This window comes from Chrysemys picta, chromosome 6 (genome assembly GCF_011386835.1).
Source record: "Chrysemys picta bellii isolate R12L10 chromosome 6, ASM1138683v2, whole genome shotgun sequence".
Lineage (NCBI taxonomy): Eukaryota > Metazoa > Chordata > Testudines > Emydidae > Chrysemys > Chrysemys picta.
Genome location: NC_088796.1, coordinates 98,437,011 through 98,464,967, shown reverse-complemented (window position 1 = coordinate 98,464,967; position 27,957 = coordinate 98,437,011). Strand labels below are relative to the sequence as shown.

Sequence of the window (27,957 nt, the reverse complement as noted above, 5' to 3'; positions counted from 1 at the left end):
ATGAACAGCTCTAGACAGCTTGACATAGAGAAATATTGATGATAGAAAAGATGTACATTTAATTCATAGGTGTCTGTGCTAGACAGTTTTTACAACTGCATTGTTCAGAAAGGTATCTTGCTTAAGTAGTTTCCTTCCAAGTGCATAGGAGATTGGGAACAATTGACCTGGTTTTATTACCCAAGGGTATTTTGAATCATTGTGTTCTACATAATGAAAAAAGAGCTGTACCTCTTTTTTCTGTCCTGGTAGAGTGAAGATTAGACATTTGTATTTTTTTATTAAGAGGTAATTGAGGCAAGTATGCTAATTATAGCCCTTTATAGGAAGATTAGTTTTCACTTGAGAAAGTGTAGAAAATTAACTCAAAATAACAAAATGCACTTCAACCTTCAGACATGGAAAAGAACCTGTTTAATTGTGTATGTTTGGATGTGAGACACATACCTTAGTGTCAGTCAGATTTGTTTCTCAAATTAAGATGCACAGCTCATTAAAAGCAATAGGCTAGAACGTTTCTGTACAGTTGGCATCTCATTAATGATGTGTTCAAGGAAAAGCATAATTCATAATCATCTGACGTGTGTGGGGGTGTGTGTATGAATTGTGCATGAACCTCTCTGAAATACTTTGCATTTACACAGCATGTTTGGCATTTCCCTGTCTATTGTTTGGAAGGGACCCAATTTTACCTGATATTGAATGCCTTTAATTTCTATCGCTGTCAGTGGGAATTAAAGACATGCAGCACCTCACAGAGGTGTGCTCATCTTCTTGCAGGATCATTGCTTAAGGCTAGTTTCATGTTTTAAGTTGCAAATATCAGGCCAAGTGGCAGAGGAAAACAGCCACAACCAGAAGAACTTACCATGCTTTATGATTCAGGAGTCTGTCAAGTAGGTCTTCACCCCTTGCCCCGATGCTGCTTTTCTCACTAGGTATGTGTAGTGTTTTTTGCATCTCCCCACTCACACTGGAGCTGCTTTTCCCATTATTCTACCTACACCATTAGTTTTAGTGGGAACTGACTCTTGTGATTTCAGTCCATAGGGTCTAAACCTGGGTCCCCTATGCACTCCAAGCTTATATTGACTTCATTGGGAATTATGAGTGCATGGGGATTGGACTGACCCCATAATGAGCACATTTATTATGCTGATTGAGAAGTTTTACAATTAAGCAAAACATTTAGATATTTCAATTGGTAAGTTAAATGTCTGCATTCCTTGCTGTTTTTCACAGTCACCTTTTAAAACGGTCTTATATGTTTCAGAACCGGAGCAAACGCCTTGGGAGAGTCCATGTTGTTCTTGGGAATAAACCATGTGATTTGGATTCTCTCATTTCTGCATTAACGTATGCCTACTTTCTAGACAAGGTAAAAAGAAAAATGAGATCCTGACTTATTCGTTATAGATGTAATAATGTTCAGCAAATAAAAACATGCATGTACAAAATTAGGATCTTCTCCCTTTGCAGTCAAAGACAAGACACCCTTTGAGTTAAGTGGGAGCAGATGGCAGCCCTTTGTTATACCTAAGTAATGATCTAGAGATTATCTACATACAAGAGACGAATGGAAATAGTGAAAACCCGAAGAACATCTTAATGCAGTTTAGGTGAAATTCATTGCCAGCATATGGCCTATTCATTGCTAAAATCTGATTTAAGTGATGCATAGAACTCATGCAAATCCTAATCCTTTGCACAGGGTTGAGTTTCATCCTAAAATCTTTGATACAAATAACATAGCCATTGTTATTCTTTTTGTTCATTAGACTGTTGATTCACAGGAAACAGAGGACAGATTACTGTTATTTACTTACTACTTGTGTCACAGTTGCACCTATAAGACCCCTTTGCTCTAAGCACTGTACATATGCATAGTAAAAGTCAGTCACCACAGAAAGTGAAATCTTGACCCCTCTGAAGTCAATGGAATTTTATGGGGTCAGAATTTTTTCTCTTGACTTTAGTGGGATCACAATTTCACCAAGAGTGATTAAGTAACTTTTCTATGGTTATACAAGATATGTGTCAGAGCTGGGAATTGAACTAAGATTTCTTGATTTTTAGTGCAACGGTTTAACCATGAGACCAAACCAAGTTTGAAAGGTAAACATTGACTGCAGGGGATGGGGATTTAGGCACATGCTGAAAAAACAGAAATAGAATTTTTAGCAATTCCCCCCCACTCATTTTTCCAACATCTCTACTACAGCTACATAAAGAGGAATCAGCAAAAAGGAATTAGCTGGGGGAAAATAAGGTTTATTGATGGGCAGAAATTCAGACAAAATTGTCCCAGTGAAAGTCAGTTATTGTTTTACACCATTCTGACAGATACACATTCTCCTGTTACAGGTCAGTCCCCCGGATGTTCTATGCTTGCCCGTGCTGAACATACCAAGAAGAGAATTCAGCTACTACCCAGAAACAAGGTTTATTTTGGAAGAGCTGAATATCCCAGAATCATTCCATATCTTCCAAGATGAAATCAATTTGCATCAGCTGAATGATGAAGGGAAATTGTCTTTAACGCTTGTTAACAGCAACATGCTGGCAAGGTATAGTGTTCTGTGTACGATAAAGTGGCCATGTTAGATTGAGCTGTTTTAAAGGTTATATTTTAAGTAGTTTTATGACTATAAATGCTGTCTTAACATTTTCTGTTCTATATCTGTGACACAATGTGGAATCACAGAAGAGATAGAAGACCCAACATTATTTTCCCTTCATTATGACCATGGAATACAACATGCTACACGTGTTAATCTGTTTGTTTCACTTTTCTGATGGACCATTTTATGTATTTTGCTAAAAGCTCTGGATGTACCTTCACAGATCTCAGTTTAGACACTACTGAATTAGATTTATAATCCCAGAGTTTTATGTAAGGTCTGTAAACAGCAGGTCACACTTTCACTGCCGGTTAGCTTTCTTCCTTTAGCAAGGGCTAACTATCACGTTCCTTCAGAGATAGCCAAATACTTGCTCAGTTGCTTTTAACATTCCTCTAAGAACAGATTAGAATTTAAGAACAAGGGGAATTTTCAGTCTAGAAAATGAGGTATCTAAAACAGGCTAACCCTTGAACACAATACATGCTCTAAATGCAAGTTACAATAAGCCAAATTCTCCCCTCAGTATCGATGCAGCCCCACTTACTTGTGTGTGAGTATCTGAGGGCAGAAATTGGCTCAGTATTCTTAAATTAGAAATGCAATAATAAAGACAGTAGCAGAAAAAACACAGTTACAAAGCCCATTTTTGCCTTTTTTTTTTTTTTGGTCTAAAATAGATTACCCCACCTTTCTGATGGATTTTTCTGGTCCTACTGAAGTCAAAGAGAGTTGCCATTGACTTCAGTGGGGTCAGGATTTTCACCTGATTCATCTGTAAGGCTCCCAGCTCTATTTTCATTTTTTTGGGACTTTAGCCTTTTGTTGTAGTTGACTAAAAAATCTGTAACACTAGTGTTCTTAATTATTTTAGCTAATTGACTTTTCATTAAAACATATCTTATATTCCCTCCAAGCTTCAGAAATACTTCATATCCTGGATATATTAAGAACAGATCCATAGAAACAGAAATTTCCTAGTACGGCACTCAGATTCTAAGTGAGGAGGCCATATAAGCATGTAGAGAGATAGGGCATTAAACACAGCATGCTTAGTTCTGCCCACACTTGCATCAGTACAGTCTCATTGAAATAAATGAGTGTAACAGAGGGACAGATTGTACCGTCAGTTTGGTTATTCATTTGGCATATGCATTCCAGTCAAGCGAAACCACGGTGTTCTTATCAATGATGTTCATTGTTGCTTATTGACAATGATGTTCGTTTGGTTATGGACAACTATGAAATGGGACACTGCATAGCACCTAGGAGAAATGAAAAAAGTTTGTGGGAATTTTTCCAAACAAAGATTTAATTAATATGTAAATACATGTCTTGTGAAAAGTGCAACTCCTTTGTCTTGACCCTTTATAGATCAGGAGAATTAGACATCAGTTCTAAAGTGTAAGAATGTAGACTCTTGTGTTACTGAATCAAAATTTCAGATTTGTATGCACACGGCTGGAGCACATGCGATGCCTGATGCATGCAGTTTGGAACACTAGGTTTGTGACCAGTGGGCCCTCGGTATCTCCTGAACATAGAGCACCCACTTCTTTATGGATAAGGTTGGCAGTTTCATACCTCTACAATCTCTACTGGTTGTCAGTGAGTTTGGTAATGTGAAAAGCAACCCTGGCTAATATAGAGGCTTCCCCTTTCATCTCTGATAAACTGTCCATCAATTTTAATAATATCAATAAGGTACATGTACACAAGGCTTTTCATCCCAAAGGATTCTAAACTGCTGTACAAACTTATCCCTATATATAGTTTTTATATAAGTTTAATTTCCCCCCCAAACGTTAGGCATGGTAAATCCACAGGCAGCATTTATTTAACACTACACGGAAGCACTACACAATCATTTGGGACAGGAAGTGAAAAAGATTATTGTATCTAGTTGAAACTGTAGGGGGAACTACCCAAGTTGGGTTTGGCCAGGGCACAAGGATTAACACATCATGTTACAAAAAAGTGCCCCGGGCTCCTTAATGATTAGATGTGCTCAGGAGCTCAGGTTGACATCTCATCCGAAAACATGACCTCTCTGCAACACACAGACCCTTAATATCTTTGGTCCAGTATAAACTCAGAGGATGCCCAGGGAAGGTTATAGTGACTTTAGGCCACCTTTGCATCTTCCCAATTCTGGGATGGTTAGTGGCCCCAGCATAATGCAGACAGCCGTGGGGCCTGTCTGTTACAACAGCCTGTCCCTGACTGCCTATGGGCCAGAAACTCGGCAGCCCTATATGCTGCAGCCTGTATGCCAGGGTTTGGGAGAATGGTTCCTTGGAAAATGGCATTATTCCTGTTCCGGGTAAATCCTCCCCCAGACCAAAGTGGAGCTTTTAGAGCTCCTTGGCGCAGCTCTGGCCCTTGTAAAGTGGCTGGAGTTAGGGTGAGGCTCTCAGAGTGAAAAATGCCACTTACCGGGTCACCAGCCTCTCTTCTTCGCACCTTCACCAGTGCATTTTTCCTCTTGCTTTAAGATAAACAACATTGTATCTGTGTTAGTGAGAGGAAAAAAACAATCCCTTTAAATGTGGAAAGCCTGCTAAAATGTGAATTAAAAGTTTTACATAAAACTCCAACTTCTTTAACTTCGTGGCTGTCAAGTCTTTGCATCATGAATGGGCCACCCAAATACCCAGAGAGAGCCTGCTTCAATACAGAAATAAAATCCCCTCCGACCACACATCCCTAGTTGTCACCTACCACCCCAAACTGGAACTCATACAGGGTATCATCAAACAACTACAACCCTTACTCAGCGGAGACCCCATCCTGAAGAATCTTTCCTGAACCTCCTCTTCTGGCCTTCAAACAACCCCCCAGCCTCTCCAAGGTCATCATCAGAAGCCAGGTCCCCACAGACCAGGACACACCAATTCAAAGCAGCACCAGACCCTACCAGAACAACCAATGCAAAACCTGCAGACATATCTCCATTGCTACAATGATAAACACCCCCCACAACACACCTGTCAAAATCCATGAGTCCTACACAACATGTGTTGTAGCTCATCCAGTGCACTACTTGCCCCAGTAACAACTATGTGGTTGAAACCAGACAATCACTACGCTTTTGACTGAACTCACAGAGGAAAATGATGAAAGACAAAAACACCCTATCATCCTTGGGTGAAAATTTTCCCAAACCGATCACACTATATCTGACCTATCAGTCCTCATCTTCAAAGGAAACCTGCACAGCACTTTCAAAAGATGAGCATGGGAGCTTAAATTCATAACTTTGCTAGACACTAAAAATCATGATCTTAATAAAGAGACTGGATTTAGGGGTTATTACAACAATCTGTAACCCTTTAAACCCCATCCCCTTTTTTTCCTGTGACTACAGGGCTGTTAATGGGTCACTTCACTTTGAACAGTCTCTTAGAATACGTACTAACTACTTATGCTAAACTATCTGTTTGACCTTGTATTTAGCTGTGACATTCTAAAAGTACCTTTCCCAGACATGAGGAAGAGCTCTGTATATCTCAATTGCTTGTCTCTCTCACCAACAGAAGTTGGTCCAATAAAAGATATTAGCTCACCCACCTTGTCTCTTACAAGCATTCAAGTCTGAGTACATACTAAATATGAACCAGTAGTTATTTTAAAGAAGCTAAGAATCTATCACTCTACAATGGTGACTTAAGGACATTGTGGTCAAGGAGTTAATGAATTTTTTTTATTGTTTCATTCACAGTAGAATTTGAATAAGAGTGACTAGAATGTAGCATTGTGATAGCAGCTGTTATTTAAAAAAATAATTTGTACTATTAACCATAGCAAAGTAACTGAAAAAGCTACACTGGTGTGTTTACAGATCAAATAATTAGAATTTTTGTAATTTGTATTTTTTAAAAATTTGTGTGATAGTGATGATAAAAGTTTGGAATCAGCAGTTGTCAAAGTCATCAATCCAGATGAGCGATGTGATGCCAACTTGGGGTTACAGGCGTCTTCTTCCTCTTTAGTAGTAAAAGAGATTCTTCAAGAGGCACCAGAGTTAATCACTCAGCAACTGGCTCATCTCCTCAGAGGTGAGAGATTACTCTTTATATTAAATACTGAAAGATTTAATGGAGTGTTGCAGAATTTGATCATGCAGAAAGAGTGCGATCCATTCTTTGGTTAACAATCCCTTTAAAGACCACGGGAAGCTCCATAAAAGAAGCAGGGAGTAAAGAGTTTGTTAAAGAGTAACATTATATTTAATATTAAAAATGTGCATTTAAAAACAGGCATGAGGGGTCTTTACTGTATCACTAGAGAGGAATATTAAATGGAGCTATCTGAATATCAGTTGGGTAGATGGAATAGCTCTTATAGTTCTAACTTTGTTTCCAGGGATTGTGTGGTATTGGCAATGAAGATACTCCTACCCTGTGGTGTACAATGAATATGGCTCAAGATCCCATGGTTGCATGTTAAAACTTCTCCTAATCAAAGCCATGTTTATTTAATCTTGTTTTGGTGGTATAATGTGTAACTTTCATGATCTAAGAATGCCATAATCAAATTGCCATGACACTTTCTTCTCAGTTTGCCTCATTTGTGCACCACAGTATTAAACAGTGGGGCTTCAGTATAGTCACAAATGTGTCTCAGTTTTTCTTTTTAGCTTGTTACATTTGTCAGCATCTTCAGTTTTTGCAGTCACTGCATTTAAATTTGTGATATCTGTTAGATAGAAAGGTGAAGCTGTAAAAGAACTGACTGTTTCCCATAAGTTAGTTATGTAATTTTATCATTCCGGCTTCAGAACATATTTTAAAAAATAACTAGTTTAAATTGTGAACTCACAGTTGCTACATTTTTTTTTCCTGAAAAATTAACTTAGACAAATGTCAAACTCCAGTGCTGAATTTTTGCATACACCTAAGTTTAAGAAAAGATAGGAGTTTATTTTACTCTGTTCTGTTCTGGACCTCATAACATGCCCTTCACCATAGTATCTGAGTTATTGAATTTATACTGAGACACTACAAAATTTGGTATTTTTATAAGGCTTGTTCATGTTTTCATGAGGAGAGGGTGTTACCAGTAATACAGAATTTGGCCAAAGCTCTTTACATGTTTCATAACTAATGGTCCCCAGTAAAGCTGCCATTAAATATTTCGCTGTCTGCAGATCTCTGTAGAATAGCTCTATGGGAAACTGTGCCCTCAACTAACCAAGTAAGCATAATCATTTATCTTTGTGACAGAACCAAAAAAAAAGGCATTTGGGGGATTTATGTCAAGAGGCCTCTGTGACAATGCAAAGTGACTGGAGCTAGTAGGATATTACAGATAATAAAGCCTTTATGTAGTTCATTATTTAGAGGTAGAATTATAGCTTATTATTCAAACACTTTAAATATATTTGCTATAAAAGCTAAACATAGATAAGATTTTTCTTTTGATGCAACCATAAGGGCCCAATCCTGCAGATTCTTGTTACTGTGTGTAGTGATTAACACCATAATTAGTGCTGTTGAAATCAGGAGAATTATTCATGATTGTAAACATTATTATTTGGTAGTAAGTGTTTGCGGAATTGGGCCCATGCCTAGTAGAATTACAGTTATCTATCATATTAATACAGCTTCAACAACCATGGTATCTAGTTACTCTGTAGTTAGCTAATGGTATAAAAAATCGTAAGGTACTGAATTAAACAGTACAATAAGCTCTGATGTGATTTTTTAAAAAAAAAAGTTTTTAGCAGTTAGGAAACCACATTTACAAATTCAGGAAAAATTAGTAAATACCAACATCTCTTAATTTTAATTTTTAATACATTGTCCAAGCTGTTAAGACTATAAATATTTACAGATAGTAGACGAAACTCTGTCCTTACAACTTACCCAAATCCTAAATATACAGCTGTACTGTTATGAGAGTCTTGCCTTTTGCAAGAGGACTGTTGAATTCTGGGATCTCAAATCACTGTTGGGAGTAGCCATGGAGAACAAGTCAATCAATTACAGTACTGAAAATGTAGAAGATTTCCTACTCATATACAGATACCAAAATGATTTGCTCTTCATGGCCATTCTGACTTTGTAGCTACCACCAAAGGACCATATTCTGGGGTGAGGAATGGCTGTTTTGTGCTGCACCGCCAGTGGATATATGCTGTAAAGCTGACATATCTCACTCTAGCAGGATTGCCCCCCCCGGGCATAGGTGATATTCCAGTGGTATAAAGCCAGTATAGATGTACCAACACTACTATTCCTCTCTTTTTATACTATAGCGTAAAATAATTGTATAATTTACATGGAGCAATTTTTGTTGGAGTTTAGGCTCGGAGAGCTAACGTGAAAGTCAAAGTGCTATGAATTTGGATTTGATTTCATAAAATTGCTGAGCAGAAATATCAGCACTGAAGTCAATGGGAGCTTTGACATTTACTTTAGTGGGCACTGATTCAGGCCTTTAGAATGCATGGAGGGGTGATTTTGCAAGGTTAGTAACATGATTCAAATGCGTAGGTTTAGAGATATCTTTTCAGTTGTGCTGTGCCAGTTGTGACAGTTTCATTAGGTGCCATCTCAACAGACTTCTTTGGAATTCTGAAACTTTGGCTCACAGCCTGTTAGCACTATTTATTAATTTTAATAATAGCTGAAAGTATTTAAAAATACTCTGATGTGTACTATTATAAGTTTGAACAAATTAGACATGCTTTTGAATGGAAAAAAGTGAGAAGGGAAGAAAAGGCATATCCATGCAAAACTCAACATCATTAATGTAGGCAGCATTAATATTTAAGGTCTTTTTTAAGCTGCATGCTTTCCTGATATCTTTGTCTCTTCTTCAGACACACTGTAAGTTAATTCTACCCTTGGGCCGTAATCAGAACCTGCTCCAATAGTCAAAGTACTGCACAATCATATCTGCCTTAAGTCAGTGCTTGTTCTGACTCTGGATTTGTGCCAGAAGCAAACAATTATAAAATCTGCCAGAGTCTTGGGCCTGTATTACTTTATTTCCCCAGAGATGTTTACTAGGGGACTGTTGCCAAATGCAAGATCCATTAAATTGCTGAATCATTACATTTTTTGTTAGAGCCAGCTGGCAAGGAGTGGTTCAAAACACTGATTGTCAGGTACCTTGAGTCAGTGCATTCTCGAAAATGCCTCCTTCTGTTTGTTTGTATAAGGCCTTGAAGGATGCCACAAGATGCAGATTGCAACATGTAACTACTGGCAATTTTTGACCAAGATGAACAACAATATTTATGGATACTTAATTTGATTTTTCTGGATATGAGCTGAAGCATTAATACCTTTCAGTGCAGTGCTGGTGCAGTTTGGCTTTCAAAATTTGTTTGTTATTTTAGCAACTCAAACCAGTAACATTTTTTTTAAAAGGTCCTTTTTGGGAGTTTGGGAAAGGTGCCAGCATTTATCAGATGGATGATTCACACTTTTCTTAAATGGTCATGAAGTCCAAGTGAATTGCATCCCTTATTATACATATAATATGAAAGAGAAAGGGGAACATTTTCAGCTCCACCAAACAATGATTTTTTGGCCTGATAAGATGTTATTCCTACTGTGTCTAGAAACAAAGCATTTTCTGGAAGGCAACTATTTTTGCCAGCAAGATTGTGTAACATTTCAGCTATGAATCTTTTTTATTAACTGCTGATCATCAATAAGGGCTGCTTTTTTGCTCTATGTCCAGTTTTCATGAAAGGTTGCTTCTTTCCCCACCCCCCTACCATCCTTTCTTTTTCAGCTTAAAGATCAAAACCTAGGTGAAAAAGGGAGGCTTCTGTATTTTCACTGCACTGTTCTTTTCAGCCACAAACTTATCATGCAGGAGATGCCTGTGCTGTTTTTAATGTTTTCCCAAAACAACTTCTGCCTTCATTAGATCATGTTGAATATTAATGCACAGCAATTGCTTTTGGCAAAAGTGGTACTTCTGAACTGCTTTGCAAAAAGAATAAAATGCCCATCATTTTTTTTTAAAGTGGCATAGCATATTATCCAATGTCCTCTCCCCTCACCCCACCCCCAAAACCCAGTAATGCCGTGTGATGCACATAGTAAGTAATATTAACCCTTGGATTATATATTGTATTTTATTTTGTTTGTGTGTCAATGGACAGAAGAGCTTCTGGAGTCCTTTCAGGAATCCAATGGGAGTTGCACTAGCTCTCAGTAAAAACAAGTTGTTGGCAGGAGGTGTTCTTAGCTGATGGATCTCCTTCACAACAGATACTTAAAAGAGTACATGACTAAATGGACTGCTGACTTGTCTCAGTCTGGGAAAGCGATATACTGGGGTCCCACTGAGCCCACCCATTCCACCAGCCTGGGCTCCCTTACTCTGTCCTGCAGTGCCAAGCCCTCAAGCCTCCTCCAGCACACAAATAGGTAGGGCCACACCCAGCTGCAAAAGACACAGACACTGAGATCAGCTCTGCATGGGAAGACAGCTCGGGGATTGCTCAGCACTCCAGTGCACACTCCCTCTGGAGCGTAAACCCAAAATTCTATTGTCTTGCGCTGCCCAGAAATCTGTACAGCGTAAGCTCATGAAAATTGCCCCCTCCCTCAATGTGGAGGAAGATATGCACAGCTTTCCCCCCCACCCCATTATGAATTGCACAAACTGGGTTTTAGGGGGGAAAAAGCAAGTTTATTAACTACAAAGGATAGATTTTAAGTGATTATAAGGGATAGCAAACAGATCAAAGCAGATTAGTGAGCAAATAAAACAAACATGCAAACTAAGCTCAAAACACTAAAGAAACTGGTTAGAAGTAGTAATTTCTCACCCTAAATATTATTTTAGGCATTTCTTTCACAGGCCAGACACCTTTTCTGGTCCAGGCTCAGCTCTTCTTCCCCTGCTCAGTCCTTGTTTCTTAGATCTTCTCAGCAGTCATCCTTGGCAGGGATTCAGTGAAGAAGGAGCCCTGATTAACTATTGGTGGCCTGCCTTAAATAGGATTTACATATGGTGGGAATCCTTTGTTTGGTCTCCACCCCTTTTGTGGAAAAATACTAGCAGTCCAAGATGGGGTCCAGTACCAGGTGACATAACCACCTGACCTGGCAGTGTCAAAGCAGCATCCCAGAAAGCTTCTCAGGAAGGAGGGAGATTAGCATCTTCAAAGTCCTAATGGCCCATCCAGGCTGATTGCCTACTGTGTGGTGGGCATTCCCCAGTTGCAAACTCTTTAGTAATTTATACACAGTCAATATTCCTAACTTCAGATACAGAAATGATACATGCATACGAATAGGATAATCTTAGTCAGTTCATCATAACCTTTCCAATGATACCTCACATGACCCAGCTTGCATAAAACATATCTTAGTTATATCATATTCACATCAAAATATCTCTATGAAGAATATGGGCCCTAGTGTGCCACAGTGTTTTTAGCTGATGGATATCCTTTACAACAAATACTTAAAAGGGAACAAGACTTAAATGGACTGCTGACCTGACTCAGTCTGGGAAAGTGGTAATGAAAGCATGCCTACGATGAAGAGAAATGAGGTGATGCAGTGTTACTTAGGACAAACTCTGAGTTCATTGTTTTTCTAAACTATGTGGGATCTTAAACCCCGTAAAGAAATTGAGGGGTCCATATCCCACTAATATGCAGGGATTTTGTATGTATGTCCTATTAATGCTAACAAGCACATTGTATACATTGAAGGAAGAATACAGCCCTGTGTTGGCATTGGGAATTTCAGATGTTCCTACCTTAGTTTAGAAGACTCTTTCTCTCTTCCTTTTTTCTTAGCAGAAGAGTTAAACAACAGATGACTATGACAAAAAAGCTTTTAAAATTGGGTGCCTGTTTGATTAATTACTCCATTAATGCTATAAGGCCTACATTTCATGTTGGGATGAGAATGCTTATTCCTCTTAAAACCAAAAGTGGGTTTCCGATCAGAATGTTTTGCACACAACCAGAATATCTCAAGTTGCAACTATTGAGAGGAACCTAGCAATCAAGAGTTCAAGGCTGCTTTCAAATAACCAGGTGAAATGCATATCTGCACTCTTTCTTGCACCCATGTTCAAACTCTGATTTTAAAAATATGCAATAACTCACATGTGTGTATCCTAATGAGGGTCTAATCAAATTCTAAGAGAGCTTTCCCAATGGAAATTCATAAGAACATACCATGCCAGTGAAAACCAGATAGAGGGACATAGCAGTATAGAATCATAGAATATCAGGGCTGGAAGGGACCTCAGGAGGTCATCTAGTCCAACCCCCTGCTCAAAGCAGGACTAATCCCCAAACAGATTTTTGCCCCAGATCCCTAAATGAATTCACAACCCTGGGTTTAGCAGGCCAATGCTCATACCACTGACCTATCCCTCCCCCTTTATATGTAGTGTTATCGTCAAACAATCCTTCAAGCTCTTTTAATTTGGGAGCTAAAGGTAAAAACGTTTAGAAACATTAGAAGTCCCTATTTTAAAATATATTTCTAAGGATTGGCAGATTAATTTAAACTAGCTTCATGAATGTTCAGAAAATCATTTTTACAATGCTCTATAATAAAACTGTTCTTGAACTGAAAAATGGAATTGTCATTGATAAGAATTTTTATTATGAAGATTCGTTCTGATTTAAGGGGCTTGATTCTCCTTTCCCTCACACATGTGTGTATCAGGAGTAATTTAGTTAAAGTCAAGGGATTTATGCCAGCATAAGGCTGGTGTGAGATTAGAATCCAGCTGCCGTAGTGTCTTGGGGTCAGATCTTCAAAAGCCCCTAGGTCCCATTGATGTCAGTGGGCATTAGGGGCCTAATTATTTTGAAACTCTGGGCCCTAGATTTTCATTTACCTGAACTTCACTATTTATTTAAAAGAAATAGAAATTGACTGTGTGAGAAACACAGAAAAAAATATTTTGCTCAAATTGCAAGAATCAAAATTTATTTCCCTTTTACTGTTTCTGTATTGCCTTTGCCTTCATCATTTTTTTTTTAGAATTACATAATCCTGCACTTATCTCCCAGTTTAACTGAAAACCTGGATTGATTAGACAAAAGCTGTAGTATAATTATTGCTCAATCTGTAATCAATTGTAATTAGACTATGTGATATATTAAAAGAAAATTAGTAAGATGATGTAATTGTACTGAAGCATAACTTACTTGATCTTAGTTCTTTCTATACAATTAGGTACACAAATCTGGGTTGACTTTCTAGCAATCTTTAATTCTGAACTGATGAGCTTGTATGGTTTTATATCTAATACCTGTTACTTTATTGCACTTTCCAGTACTTTGTGCTCTGATTTCCTCTGCTTCTTAAGGTATTATTTTTTAAATCCATTGGTTAATGTTTCAGATGACACATATAATAATAACTATTCCATTTCTTATATTAAAAAACCCCAACCAACTGAACCACCACTAAAGATACAGGCCTACATTTTGAAAAATGAATAAAGCTTGTGGGTGCTTCAGCTTTTGGATACCCAACTTTACATACCTGAAAATCAGACCCCTTAAGGTGTCCAAAAATTGGGATGCCTAAATCACTAGCAACTTGTGAAAATGTGGGCCACGGTATATACACCTCTACCCCGATATAACGCGACCCGATATAAAACAGATTCGGATACAATGCGGTAAAGCAACACTTCGGGGGGGGGGGGGCTGCACACTCCGGCGGATCAAAGCAAGTTCAATACAACGCGGTTTCACCTATAATGCGGCAAGATTTTTTGGCTCCCGAGGTCAGCGTTATATAAGGGTAGAGGTGTATTTTTCTATACAGTCTGTTTCTTTTATGATTTTTAATACTACCACACAGAGAGGAATATTTAAAATAATAAGACTGACATAAACCCAAGAAAAGTAAGGGTATTAAGACATAAGAGAGAAATTCTGGAAATTCTGAGATAAGAAAGAAATTCCATCCTGGATTCACCCTACAATAAATATTAAAAGTGTCTGCAGTCTCTCCAGGGAGTCGTAAGTTACAATAATTTTTATGGCCCTGCATATTTTCAGGTTATATGTCTCCATATTAACGTTAGGCCATATTCATCCCTTGAACTAATAAGTCAACTAATCTGTTTCTCAGAGATATTCACTCCCTACTTCAGAGTACTACTCCCACACCAGCATTTGCCTGCTAGTGAGGCCTATACTTAAAGTTGCAAAATTGTTTCCAGTAGCAGATCATTCTGCTTTCATTCACTTATAACTTTTTGAAGAAAGTTACTATTGAAAATAAAACAATAATCTATCCAAAGGTGATGGTTGTAAAGTTTGAGGAAAATCCTTTCATTGATCAAAGGGTGGAACGCCCCCCCCCCCCCCCACACACACACTTTTCCAATTTAAAAACATTCAAACTATACTTTTGACAGGACTAGGCCAAAAACAACCAAAATTTGAAATTTCAAAGAATTTGACATGCAAATAGTCCTTGAGGAGAGGAATGTATTTGCTAGCTTGGAAAAATCTTTGCTGCTTCACAGGGAGTTGAATCCCCCTGCCCCCATACGGCACTTACCCAACTATGCAGTGTTTTACATTGAGGGGGGGGGGGATTCCACTCATTTTACAGGCTTGTGGTCTAATGAACAGGGTACTGGAGTGGGGGTCAGGAGACTTGGATTCAATTCCTAGCTCTGCCATTAACCTGCTTTGTGATGCTATGTAAGTCACTTAGCTCTCTGTGCATCTTGTCTAGTTAGATTATAAACTCTTTGGGATAGGGACTAAGGCCTGGATCCACAAAGGGACTTAAATGTTGCAATGCATTTCAAGCACCTAGAGAATCACAGGAACAGCACAGCTATCCACAAGTCTGAGTTAGGTGCTTAGGCTTCCTGTACAATGGCTGGGGAGAAACTGGCGCTTAAGAATGTGATCCACAAAGCCAGCAATGCTAGGCAGGGACCCCCTAAGCTAGCCAATGGGAGATGCTGATGAGAGGTGTGCGGCCTAAGCCTTTCCCAGAGATGGGCGCCAGAGTCTGGGCTGCTAGCAATCCACAATCAGGACCTCCTTTTCCAGAATCAGATGGCTTAAATACCTACGTGAGTTTTTATGAGAATGGGTTAGGTGCCTGATTCACTGCACACTACCAGCGCTGGAACTGAGGGGTTGGAGAGGATCAGACCTCCCACTTTTTAACAAAAGAAACATATGTGCTGTGCGAAAAACATAATCGTATTGCTAAAGGCCAACATGCGCTATGTACTCCTGGGGGAATTCTATGCCGCTGCACAAGTACAGAATTCGTGTGCCCTGCAGATTCTCCCCCCCACCCCCGCCCCGCATAATAATAGATTCTGCTGGGGAGGCACTGCAATTACACCTTTTGCCCACTAGGGGCTGCTGTGATGCCAGAAGTGAGGGCAGCTGGCTCACCACTGGAGCAGCCCGCCGTGGAGAGGGAGGGGGCACTTTGGCCTTGTCCTCCCACTTCTACAAAGATTCTGGTGCCCTTGCTGCACACACAACAGCCAGAGAAAGAGGAGGTGGTGGTAGTCCAGTGGTTAGAGCACTAATCTAGGATGAGGTTCCACTCCCCCCTCTACCTGATGGGAAGAATGGATTTGAATAATGGACACTCACCTCTCAGGAGGGTGCCCTAACCACAGAGCTATGGGACAGTCTAACGTTGGGCTCCCTCAGTCTCTCCTGTTGAAGTTGTTCCACTATGTATAAATAATTAAAGAGTCATTGAGCCCGAGAGAGAGTGAGAATGACCCTATGAGTCTGGTTAGAGCACCCACCTGAGAGGTGGGAGACCCAAAGTCCAGTCCCCCAACTCCAATGACTAATTATTTATACACAGGGGCACTCTGAGCACACCTACTTGATTGAGCCCTGCATACAAGATAGGCAGGCGAATGTATGTCTTCCCCTGTTTTGTGGATTGCTCAGGGGCTTAGGTGGGAGATAGGTGTCTAGATGTCTAGAGTGAGGCAGCAGTTTGCATGCCAGGAAGAAACTTAGGCGTCAAGTGAGTTCAGGTGCTACGGGGTTAGGCAGGAGTTTTGTGAATCGCAGTGGAGCCTAAAACTGGGATTTAGATGCTTAAATCTGGGGGTTAGGTGCCTACGTATCTTTGTGGATCTGGGTCTAACTGTCTCTTCCTATGTGTTTGTACATGTCCTAGCATAATGGAGCCCTGATCTTGGTTGGGGTCTCTATGAGCTACTGTAATATAAATAATAATGCTGAAGCATAAGATTTTATTATTCTTAATTTAGCATGAATAATTGGCAATGAATGTTTTCTTTGGGCATATTAGCAAATGGGAACAAAGCCTTCTGGGAGTTAAAGGATGACCTTGAATCCTTACCCCGCCAGCAATAACTGTCACATCAAGGATGGAATTTGGAAGATGGTATGTGCTATGTAATCCTCTGAAAATACATCAACTCTATTTAGGTGTTGTAACAGAGTGCCAATTGTGCTGCAATTATTTAATGGACTCATTTTTTTAACTTTGAAATTAATGTGTCGTATTTGGCTGAACGTGCTGTGCTTTCATCTAGAAATACATTGGCATGGAGTCATCTAGAGTCGATTACACTGGAATGACTACTAACTGACTTAAATCATAAGTTTAAGGTTATCCTCAAAGTCCTTTGTAAAGTTGTTACTTGTGTGCTGTATTCTGGAAGAGTTTTGTGTTGTATTGGTAATAAGAAGGGCCATTAGAATTCCTTGGGCATAGAAATAATGGAGTCAATAAATATGATAAAATCAATCATTTGCTTAAAATGCTTAATCTAGATTTGCTTAATTGTGGTTTGGGTGATATTGTGTATGTATTTGTGTACTTATTTCAAGGTTCTGCTGGCTGTATTTTAGCAGTCACACTCTATGTCCATTGATACTGGCATCCTCTGTGGGGAAAAAGAAGGGAGATCAGCTACCAGACAGGATGGATTTGTAAACAGGTGGCTCCTGGAAAAAGCAATTACTTGTACTTAAAGAGATGTTCACTTCAAAAAACTTCATGCTTATATTTGGGACCTATCATGAAGTCAATGGGAATGTTGCCATTGGCTTCCTGGGGCAAGATTGGGATTGTTATGGTTTAAATATAACAAAACCCTATAGAAATAGAAATCATATGATAAAGTGAAGTAGCTTTTCCTAATATGCTAGATTTATCAAAAAGCAAATTAACAGTGTAGATTTTTAAAGAATTTGATATTTTGGCTGCTTAGAAAATGAAAATTTGGCATGTCAGTTTGTACTGGTGCTTGTAACAAATATATGAAGGCTATATCTTCACTGCAGCGTAAGCTTGAGTTATCTACACTTGAATTAAAGCATCTTGAGTAAGTGTAGCTCTAGTGAGAGTGACCACACTGGGAAATAACACTTGAGCTACACAAGAGTGACTGGATTACTTGATGGGGTGATTGTTAGCAGCTGATGCATTATGCTAAGTCTAGCTGTAACCTACAAATCTATATCCCCGGACAGGCCAGCCAACTCAAATTAAAAAAAAGCACCAACACATGCCAGTTAAGGCTCTGTGTGTGCAGAGAGCACTCAAGTTATAATTTGAGTTAACTCTACAGTGAAGACAAGCCCAAAGGAGGAAAGGGCTTTAAAGGGGGGAAGGGGGAACAAGGGTACAGTAAAGAATTGTAGTTTCTCTAGTAGCTTTTCACTGTTGTACAGAAGGGGTTGACTTTGCTGTTTCACATTTCAGGAAGCATTCTCTTCAAATGTATGTCTGTGGAACCCGAAAGAATTACAGAACAACAGGAAGAAATACTGTCAATTCTAGAAGAAAAATTTCCAGAGCTGCCGCCTCGAGAAGACATTATCTCTGTTTTCCAGCAGACCCCATTTAAGGCTCAAGGTAATGCAGTTTACTTCCATTCCTCAGGCAGCTTGGCATTTTTGTCATGTGGCTACATCTAGACAGAATGGTTCATTATGTGAGATGACGGTAGTTGAAATAAAAAATGTCTTCATTTGTATTAACATGATGGTTACTTTTAAGTTAAATGACTGACTTAAGGTGGAGCATTGTCAGCGCTACCTGAGGTTCTAAACGAGAAAATTAATATTGTCTAGTGGGCCCCAACACAACATGGTGGGCTATAGCTACTGCTCCAGCCATAGGGAGGATACTCAGCTACAGCTCAATGCCATCTTGGGGGTGGATTTTACCTTCTGAACCTACTTCACCTGCATAGAGCTCAGTTTCTTGGGCTCTATGCTGGTGAAGTGACTTTAACCCTAAATAAAGCTTGAAATAGCAAGAAGTTATTTTAATAATGGAAAAGTATATTTCTTTTTCATTGTCACTCAGAAATGAGACTGAACCATTTTTACTCCATGCCTCCAAAAACATTCACTATCTGGGTTTCAAGGTGCTTTAAACCTGGGCTTGCTACCCTGACAGGTGCTGCTTTCAGGCAGGTTGGTAATCCACCCACTTTGTAATGAAGACACAGGCTAATTCACTTGAGCACTGATAGTCCTTCAGTGCTTTCCCTCAGTTCCCGCCATGTGCCCAGGTCTACAGAGAAGTTCTCTCACAATCCAGAAAAGCATGGAGGCTGGGAGAAAAAAGTCTTTTCCCAGCTGGATTAGAGAGTGCAAGTCAATGCAGCCTCTCTGTGAGAAACTAGGTAAAAATGGCTCCCGCTGAGCGGGCTGACCTCTGATTGCATGAGCTAGGTTCAGCCAGTCAGGGGCAAAGGAGGAAGAATGTGTGACATCCACCACATGGCGTGGCTCAAGTGATCTGCCCTAATATTCAATATCAAACTTGAAATACATTGTAAACAGCAGTGGGATAGAATTTCTGAACGTTGGGCCTGGTTTTCCTAAACACACTGGTATAAATCAGTAGCAGTGCCATTGAAATCAGTGGAGCTATATTGAAGTGAAACTGGAATAAGTGAGGGCAGAATCAGGCTCATTGTTCCTTATGTGTTATTAGCTGTGCGCCAACATCTAGGTAAAGCAATATACAAAACAAAAGACACATACAAAAAGCTTCTATTAAGAGTTCATGCATATGAACAAAATTCAGTGAAACGTTGTCACTTCATTGATACAATATAAAAGCGAATAAAGCTTGTTTTCAGTGGTTTCTGCAGCTTGACTAATGGTAAAACACATTAGCTGAGGAATACCGAGCAATGGCAGGTAAATAGTATAATGGCTAACAAGGGTCAGGCTGGAGACTCTTTCCTACATGCTCGGGGTCTTACTGATCGCCACATTTGGGGTCGGGAAGGAATTTTCCTCCAGGGTAGATTGGCTGAGGCCCTGGAGGTTTTTCGCCTTCCTCCGCAGCATGGGGCAGGGATCGCTAGCAGGAGGGTTCTCTGACAATTGAAGTCACCAAAACACAGGATTTGGGGACTTCATCAGCAGAGTCAAGGGAAGGGTGGGAGCGGTTTTGTGGCCTGCGGCATGCAGGGGGTCAGACCAGATGATCATGATGGTCCCTTCTGACCTTAAAGTCTATGAGTCTATGAGCTGACATGGTTCTAGTGCTTCCCAGCTCTGTCACGTACAGTCTCTGTATACACATTAAGAATGTCAATAGCCTTTTTTTGTTGCCATGTCGCATTGCAAACTCATGTCCACTTTGCTTTTCATTATTACCCTGAAATCCCTTTAATCATCACTGCTTCCCTAGGACATCTCCCTCCGATTGAGTTAAAAAAAATTTTGGATTATTCCTCCCAGATCTGTTAGCTTTCTGTTTGCACAGTTGAAATAAACTGAATTTTATTTTCATATTTCTGGTCCCTTTAGGTGCCTGATGAGTGTTGCCAGTTTCGACCAATATGCTCTTAGATCCTCTTTTAGATCATTAATGAAAATGTTAAATTATATTTAAAAGGCCATATACTGCCTGTGATAACGAGCACTATTCATATTTGACATTCATGGCCCCGATTCTACAAAGACTAATAAATGTGCTTAACTTTGCTCATTGTGTGTAGGCTTATTGACTTCAATGTACGGAAGTCAGTGGCAAAACTCCCATTGACTGCAGTAAGGCCAGAATTTTACCTAACAGGATTACTAACAACAATGTATCAAGTGAAGTCTGCGTGTGTGTCTATTTAGGATTGGGATCCATGGAGTTTCATGCACAGAGATAAGACCATAGTTGTCTGTTAATGAAACTACACTGTAAAAAAAAAAAAAAATTAGCCACTTTGCTACTACTCTTGGAAGCAGCTTTAGTATGGCCATGGATGCATCATAATTTTAAGTGCCTCTGAACAGGGACATAGCATACCAGCTACATTGTTCTGTGTTTTATCAATATTGTTTATGATTTTATTACAAATTACATAGTTAGCATTGCTATGTTTGTGTGCTCTATGTGCAGATAGGTGGGGATGAGATTCTGAGGTCCTTTGCAAATCAGATGAAAGTTTTGCCTTTTATAGGGGGCAGGGCCGGCTCCAGGCACCAGCGCAGGAAGCAGGTGCTTGGGGCGGCCAACGGAAAGGGGCAGCACATCCGGCTCTTCGGTGGCGGGTCTCTCAGTCCCTCTCGGAGGGAAGGACCTGCCGCCGAAGAATGAAGCTGTGGTGATAGAGCTGCCGCCGAAGTGCCGCCGATTGCGGCTTTTTTTCCCGCCACTAGGGGTGGCAAAAACACTGGCACTGGCCCTGATGGGGGAGGGATAGCTCAGTGGTTTGAGCATTGGCCTGCTAAACCCAGGGTTATGAGTTCAATCCTTGAGGGGGCCATTTAGAGATCTGGGGCAAAATCAGTACTTGGTCCTGCTAGTGAAGGCAGGGGACTGGACTCAATGACCTTTCAAGGTCCCTTTGAGCTCTATGAGATAGGTATATCTCCATATATTATTATATTTGTATCTAGTTTGTTAGGCAGAAGTGGAACAATTCAACAAAATAGCAGTTCCAGGTTTCATCTAAGAAGCAGCACTCATTTACAAACCTGAATCCATAGGTGTACTGGTTATTTTGGGCACAATGAGGAGAATAGATATTCTGTTTATTAAAGACTCTACTGTCTATATATAATTATTTTTTAAATGAAAATATCAAAGATTTTGAATATACATGAGAAACTGCCAGTTCATCTTGTCAATAGATTGCTGATTGAAGAGAATCTAGCTACTGCATTCATTGATGAGCAGTTATGATTTATATGGCTGTTTCACTCGAGTGGCTATTTGGCTATATTATCTGAGTTATCAGTGGGGATCAACTGACCATGTTCCTGTGCATCATGAATTATTTAAATATAGTTTAGAGAATGTTGCAGCCTTGTAGCTGGACATCTCCCATTACAGTAAATGAAAGCTATATGGTTAAATGAAATATTTTGAAAATTCACAACATTCCTGGCTCCTATATAGAGGAATCCAGATCCCACAATTAGTCACCCACTAGATGATGATGATGATAAAATCTCCTGTGTCAACAATACACATGTTAATCTGTTCCTGAGGGTTATATTAATCTTTAATCCCACACAGAAACATCCATTGGTACAATGTTAGTTTAAGGAAGGTCAATGGTAGAATGACAGGTTTCAGAGTAGCAGCCGTGTTAGTCTGTATCCGCAAAAAGAACAGGAGTACTTGTGACACCTTAGAGACTAACAAATTTATTAGAGCATAAGCTTTCGTGGACTACAGCCCACTTCTTCGGATGCTAATGGTAGAATGCAATCTGAAGTTTGTATTTACAACATGTACCTTAATTGCTTCAGCTCTGAATGATTTGTTACAACAATTCTATATTAGTGCCAAAAGTCTTATATCCATGATCTGAAGATTAAAGATTATGTGCACTCGTTGACAAGTAGTATTCAATATGCGTCCAGATCAGAGCCTTTACAACTTCATCAAGGGAAACTGAATATATGAGTATCTTTGTCTTTTAATTCTTTTGAACTTTGTTTGCTCTGATATTAAAGTAGTAGTGCCATACTATTAATATTAATTTAAATTACAAAATAATGTTAATTTTCTGATGTGAACCCATAAAAGCCAGAAGAATTAACATTAAGGCTAAAATTCTGGTCTTAACTCATCTTGTTGCATTTGATTAGCTCTGAAACTTGTATGTATTGAACAGTTTTTCTGTAACTCAAACAGGTTTAAATATCGAGGAGGCTCTGTTGAAGGATCTCAAGGAGCTGTCAGATGGAGAAATTAAAGTTGCAGTTAGCACGGTGTACATGACCCTTGAGGTAAGAGGAAACATAAATAGAATATAGCTGCTAAACAACCAAGCTGCAGAAGGTGGCCTGTTCTTTCACATAGATTTTCAGTTACTTGTTTTCTCAGGATAGAGTATAAGCAGATTTTGTCAATGATGTAATTAATTTTTATGAATGCCGTAGTTATTTGTGGTCTGACTTTCATTACTATGCATCTGAATATCTTTTCAAATAAAAGTAATTTACCAGGATGCTTTAGAGCGACAGCTGCAGAAAATTGCAATGCTTGGATCATAACCCACCCTTCCATGCAGTGGGGTTAATAGTCTCTCAACTCCTTGAGAAAAGTGTCCCCTTGTTTTTTTTACTTTTATACACCTGCTTTGAATGTTGTGAAAACAGTCACGTTGGTCATAAATTATAGAAGTTCCAGGATTGATAAGAAATCCTTTCAATTTGTTTATTAGATGGCTGCTTGTCTGAGGCATTTCCTGTGTTAGCAGTACTGGTGAAAGTCATTTTTTTGATTGCTGGTTTTCAGTGTCACACCTCTGAACTGACCCCACTTAAGCTGGAGTGCTCTTAGTTAAATGTGTGCATAACTATTAGCTGTTCAGTGTTATGCATATTTTACAGATGTTCTTTCCCCTCTAGTGTACTGTTTTTAATGAATATTGTGCTGATATCACTTTAGATTTAGCTGTTATATGTGTAGAAGTACAGATCAGAATCATTCAGGGCCAGGTTGAGGCTGGCTCTTCACAGGTGGGAGAGAGCAAAGGGACACACGAGGAACCTTCTCCTTCCCCATAAGCCCCTGTTCAGGGACTAGCCACTATGTGGGTGGGAAGTGCAGCAACTGAGCGTGACTAGTCCTGCAAGTGGCATTAGTCACCTCAAAAGGAGTGGGGTAAGACACGAGCCTAAGGCAGCTGTTACATTTGCTCCTATTTCTCCTGGGGGCTTTTACTACATTGCAGTTCCTTCACGTACCCCATCATTGCAGGTGGTCACTTTTAGTCCCAGCCCAGTCCTCACACACTGAGCAGGTGCATATAAAGCACACCTCATCTAACAGCATTGTGTTTTGTATTACTGACTCCTCTGTCTGGTGTTAGCCAAAATGATCCTTTACATGCAGATAGGGTGACCAGATAGCAGGAGTGAAAAATCAGAAGACTTCCCCCCCACCCCCAGGAAGATAGTTGCCTATATAAAACAAAGCCGCTAATATTGGGACGGTCCCACTACTGGGACATCTGGTCACCCTACATACAGAGGGCCAATCTGGCCAAACACCCAAGACTGTATTTGTGCTGCATCACCAACTCAAACAAGTAAAAACGAGCGTTATGGGTACCAGTGAATGAGCCCCCTATGTGCCACAAAGATTGACTCTCAAACTCTGCAAACTTCACGCCTCGCTGACTATGAGACAAGCAGAGTTAAGCTGGAGGGAAGTGGGGAACAGATGTTTTATGATTCGGTCATGTTTTATTCTTTCCCCCTTCCTTTGTTATTTTAAATAGGCTGCCTGGGAGTAGCTGTCATGGCTCTCTTATTGGTAGATGAATGTTGCAAGTAGGTGATGGGTTCTACCCCTCCCCAATCAACAAGGACTTGATTTTAAGAGCTCCCACAACTCCACTGAACTCAATAGGAGCTGAGGTGCTGGGCATCTTTCTTTCTGTTGCCAAGCTTCTTGGGTGCCATGAAGTATGAATTAATCTTTGGCCTTTCAATTTTGTGGTCTTCTTCATGCTCTCATTGTAGTGACACTGTCAGAAAGGGAAGAGCCTAGTGTCTTAATGGTGTGAGCCCTTCAAACGTTTCCCTCATTGAGTGATGTTTAGTCAGTTGGAGAAGAACCTGTTAGGACATGTTGGGCATTAAGTGTGCTTAGGTACAGAGTATTTTGGTATAATATCAAATAACCTAATTTACTCTAATTATGGCAGTTGGACAGTATAGAATGGGAGAGTCCATGAAACACAGCATTTTGGGGTACAAGAGAGGGATAGTTCCCCTTGAAAATAGAGGTTAGTCTTCATCTTCGCAAACACCACAAGGCCTATGGAAATTCCAGGGATAGCAGTTCCAGAGGCTTAGGTCTGCTGGATCTAGTCTGTAGCTTTGTACTGTTGAATATCATCCTGGTGTATTTAAAATGTCAGACTTAGATTTTCTTTCCCGACTTATTCAAAACACTTAAATTTTTGACATACTAGCCAGTACAATTAATATCTAGTATGATTCAAGGTATGTAGCTTTGAAATCTCTTCACAGAAGATATCTTGATACAAAACATGCTAAAACATGCTTCTCTGAGCAATTATAATGTCTAGCTTACTAAATAAGTGATAGAATGTCAGTAGTGTCAGTGATAGTAATTTACATGCTGGCACAGTATTCAATCAGTTTAAAAAACTACATGTTAGAAAGTCAAGAAATGAACAGTTAAAGGGTCCAGCCACTTTCTCACTGCCATACAATTCTCCATCATCCTCCATCACTCCACCAAACTTGCATGGCCCACTCAACTTTAACTTTGGTCTCTAAAATTTGCAAAAATATACAAATGTCAAAATAACCAACAACAAGATGGTTGGAAATGCATTCTTTGAATAAGAAATGGGATTTTATAATCTTCTAATAATTTATTTTAACCGTTGTCTATCATTTTGCTAATTTAGAAGAGTGGTACAAATTAGGCTTATAATGAGGAGCTAGCTTCAGTATTAAATTAAGAGGCTTTTGTTACTTCCTGAAAGAGTATGTGGACTGCAACTTCTGTGCTCTACGCAGGACCCAGATCTAACATCCAGGTAGTGCTAACACAGCTCAGATGGGAGATGGAGGATCTTTACTTCTACTTTGCACAACTATATTAGGGCTAGTCACATTCTAGCCTATAATTTGTATCCCTTTCTTCTATTACCTACAAAAGACATTTGACCGCAGCAATGTTTTTATAGTTCTAAAAGCAGACAAGTTTCAGAGCTGGCCTCAGTGAATATATTGTATCACATTTGACTTTAGAATACTGTTGTTCAGGGAACACCAAGATTTGATTCTCAAGCAGTGAAGTGGTTCACAAGACCATTGTTTGAGGCATAACTAAATGGAACTATCGAGGGGAAGGAGATTCAACTGCATATGCATGAGTTAAATTATCTTTAATCTGAATCCATCAAGTCACTGATAGTACCAGATTTTTTGACTGAAGTTACCTGGAAGTGTTTCCTAGAAGTCATTCCTTCTAGTTCTTCTCTTTTCAAAAGAAACATGCTGTAACTGAAGTGGCATTGCTCCAGTCTCTCTGGCTGGAGATTAATTTTTGCGGTGCTGAGTTACTACACTCTGTTCAAATACTTCCAGAACTCGATCTGGCTTACAGAAGCACACAGGACAGTTGTTGGCTTGTTCAGATTCACAGCCTTGTCAGGTATAGAGCAATCTGCAACAGCACCAGTAGAGACAGGGATGGATTTGCAAAACCATAGTGTACTGCTCTGCCTGCCACACCTCCAGCAAGCAGAACTCTGTGTCACATAAAATAGGAATAATAATTAACAATAGGCAAAAATCGGAAAACCTGAGTCTTTTACTTCAGGCCAAATCCTGAAGACATGAGTCTTTACTCAGGTAAAACTCATGTTCACCTTCCTGTGAGTTTTGCTTGTATAAATACTTCCAGATTTGCTCCAGTAATAATGATGATAATTCCTACTACTTAGCACTTATGCAGTGCTTTCTGTGTTCTAAGTGCTGTACAGACATTAACTAATTAAATATCAATGAGGACATGAGACACAGCTTTTGCTTTGCTTTAATGCCACAGATGTTGCATCTATAATGTGTTTGCTTCTTTAGAAAACTAACAGGGTCAAACTGTCCTTCCAGCCAACAGATACATAAGAGCATCTTTTGATGAAGAGTTTTCTTAGTTCTGATTATTTGCTTTGGTTTCATGATCTCTCCTGATCTGTTAGGATTTATTGATTCTGATGGTTACACAGCTGCTGCTGCTATTGCTACTAATAGTGATAATAACATGATTATATCTACTGCAACCCGTCAGGAATAGTGTGTCATTCACAGATGCATGTTTATTGTTATAGTTGCGATGTGTCATGAAGAATGAAAATGTCACACCTGAAACACTCAGGCTGTGAATGGGTTAAATGAGTATTTAAGAATGATAAAATCTTTTTAAAATCAATATATCAAGTGACGTTGATATTCTAATAAATGAAATACCTTACATAGTCTTTCATATACCCATAAAAAGTGTGCAATCTTTTATTATTGGTTTTACAGATCTATAATGAAATTAGGGTCTGTCTCAGCTCCTGTGTTTCTGAGAGGAAGGATGGTTTTATGGATAGGCTCTGGGCTGGAACTCAGGATGTTTGAGTTCATATCCCAACTCTGCTATTGACATCCTGTGCAATCTTGAATAGGTCACTCTGCCTCAGTAAAATGGGGATAATAATACTTCTTTACCTCCTAGATGAGTTGTGAAGATAAATTCCACAATATTTGTGAACTGTTCAGCTACAATGGAGTTAAACCCTGATTTTTCTATTAAAAATATAGATGCTAATATCCCTTGTTAGAGAAAATGTTCTTTGGTTTAGGAGGAAGGTAACAGTGGCAATAATTCAATAATTCCTTCAGTTACCAACTAATTCACTATTAGTATCACTAGTCAATATTTACATTGTAGTAACACTGAGAGGCCTGAAAAGTATCAAGGTCTATGATTCTTGGTGCTATACAAACACATAGGAAGGCACAATCTCTGCTCCAATATGTTTACAATTTGGGAAGACAAGGGACATATGAGGGGTGTAAGGGGTTGGAATACAATCAAATATATGCATTTTATGTATATGTGAGTATATTTACCGCTGATATTATATTAATAAAGTGTTACGTATCCCCATCTGCCCAGCATCAATTTTCTCATCTCTTATAGGCATCTTGGCTGAGATGGATCTTGAGGAGAGTTTTAAAGAAATACAGGGTAGTATTAAAGGAATAGTGGGCCTTACTGATCAATTCAGGGAAGGCATTTCATGCATACAAATCAGGATTTGTGTGGGGAGCTGGATGTACACAGCTTTGCATTTTTCAGATAGTGCTCTTTGTGTTTGGGGTTTTATA

General features: G+C 39.4%; 1 protein-coding gene across 10 annotated transcripts in view; it reads left to right on the top strand.

Moving 5' to 3' along the window:
• PRUNE2 (prune homolog 2 with BCH domain) overlaps positions 1-27,957 on the top strand; it is a 183,153-nt gene that overhangs the window by 40,061 nt on the left and 115,135 nt on the right. For all 10 annotated transcript variants that reach the window (XR_006174479.2, XM_024105415.3, XM_042850568.2 and 7 more), the window contains exons 2-6: positions 1,274-1,378; positions 2,365-2,567; positions 6,516-6,679; positions 18,320-18,472; positions 22,724-22,818. Coding sequence is in view for 9 of the 10 variants with exons in the window: in XM_024105415.3 (XP_023961183.2) it covers positions 1,274-1,378; positions 2,365-2,567; positions 6,516-6,679; positions 18,320-18,472; positions 22,724-22,818 (720 nt within the window). In the remaining variant the exon portion in view is untranslated. The remainder of the gene's footprint in view (positions 1-1,273; positions 1,379-2,364; positions 2,568-6,515; positions 6,680-18,319; positions 18,473-22,723; positions 22,819-27,957) is intronic.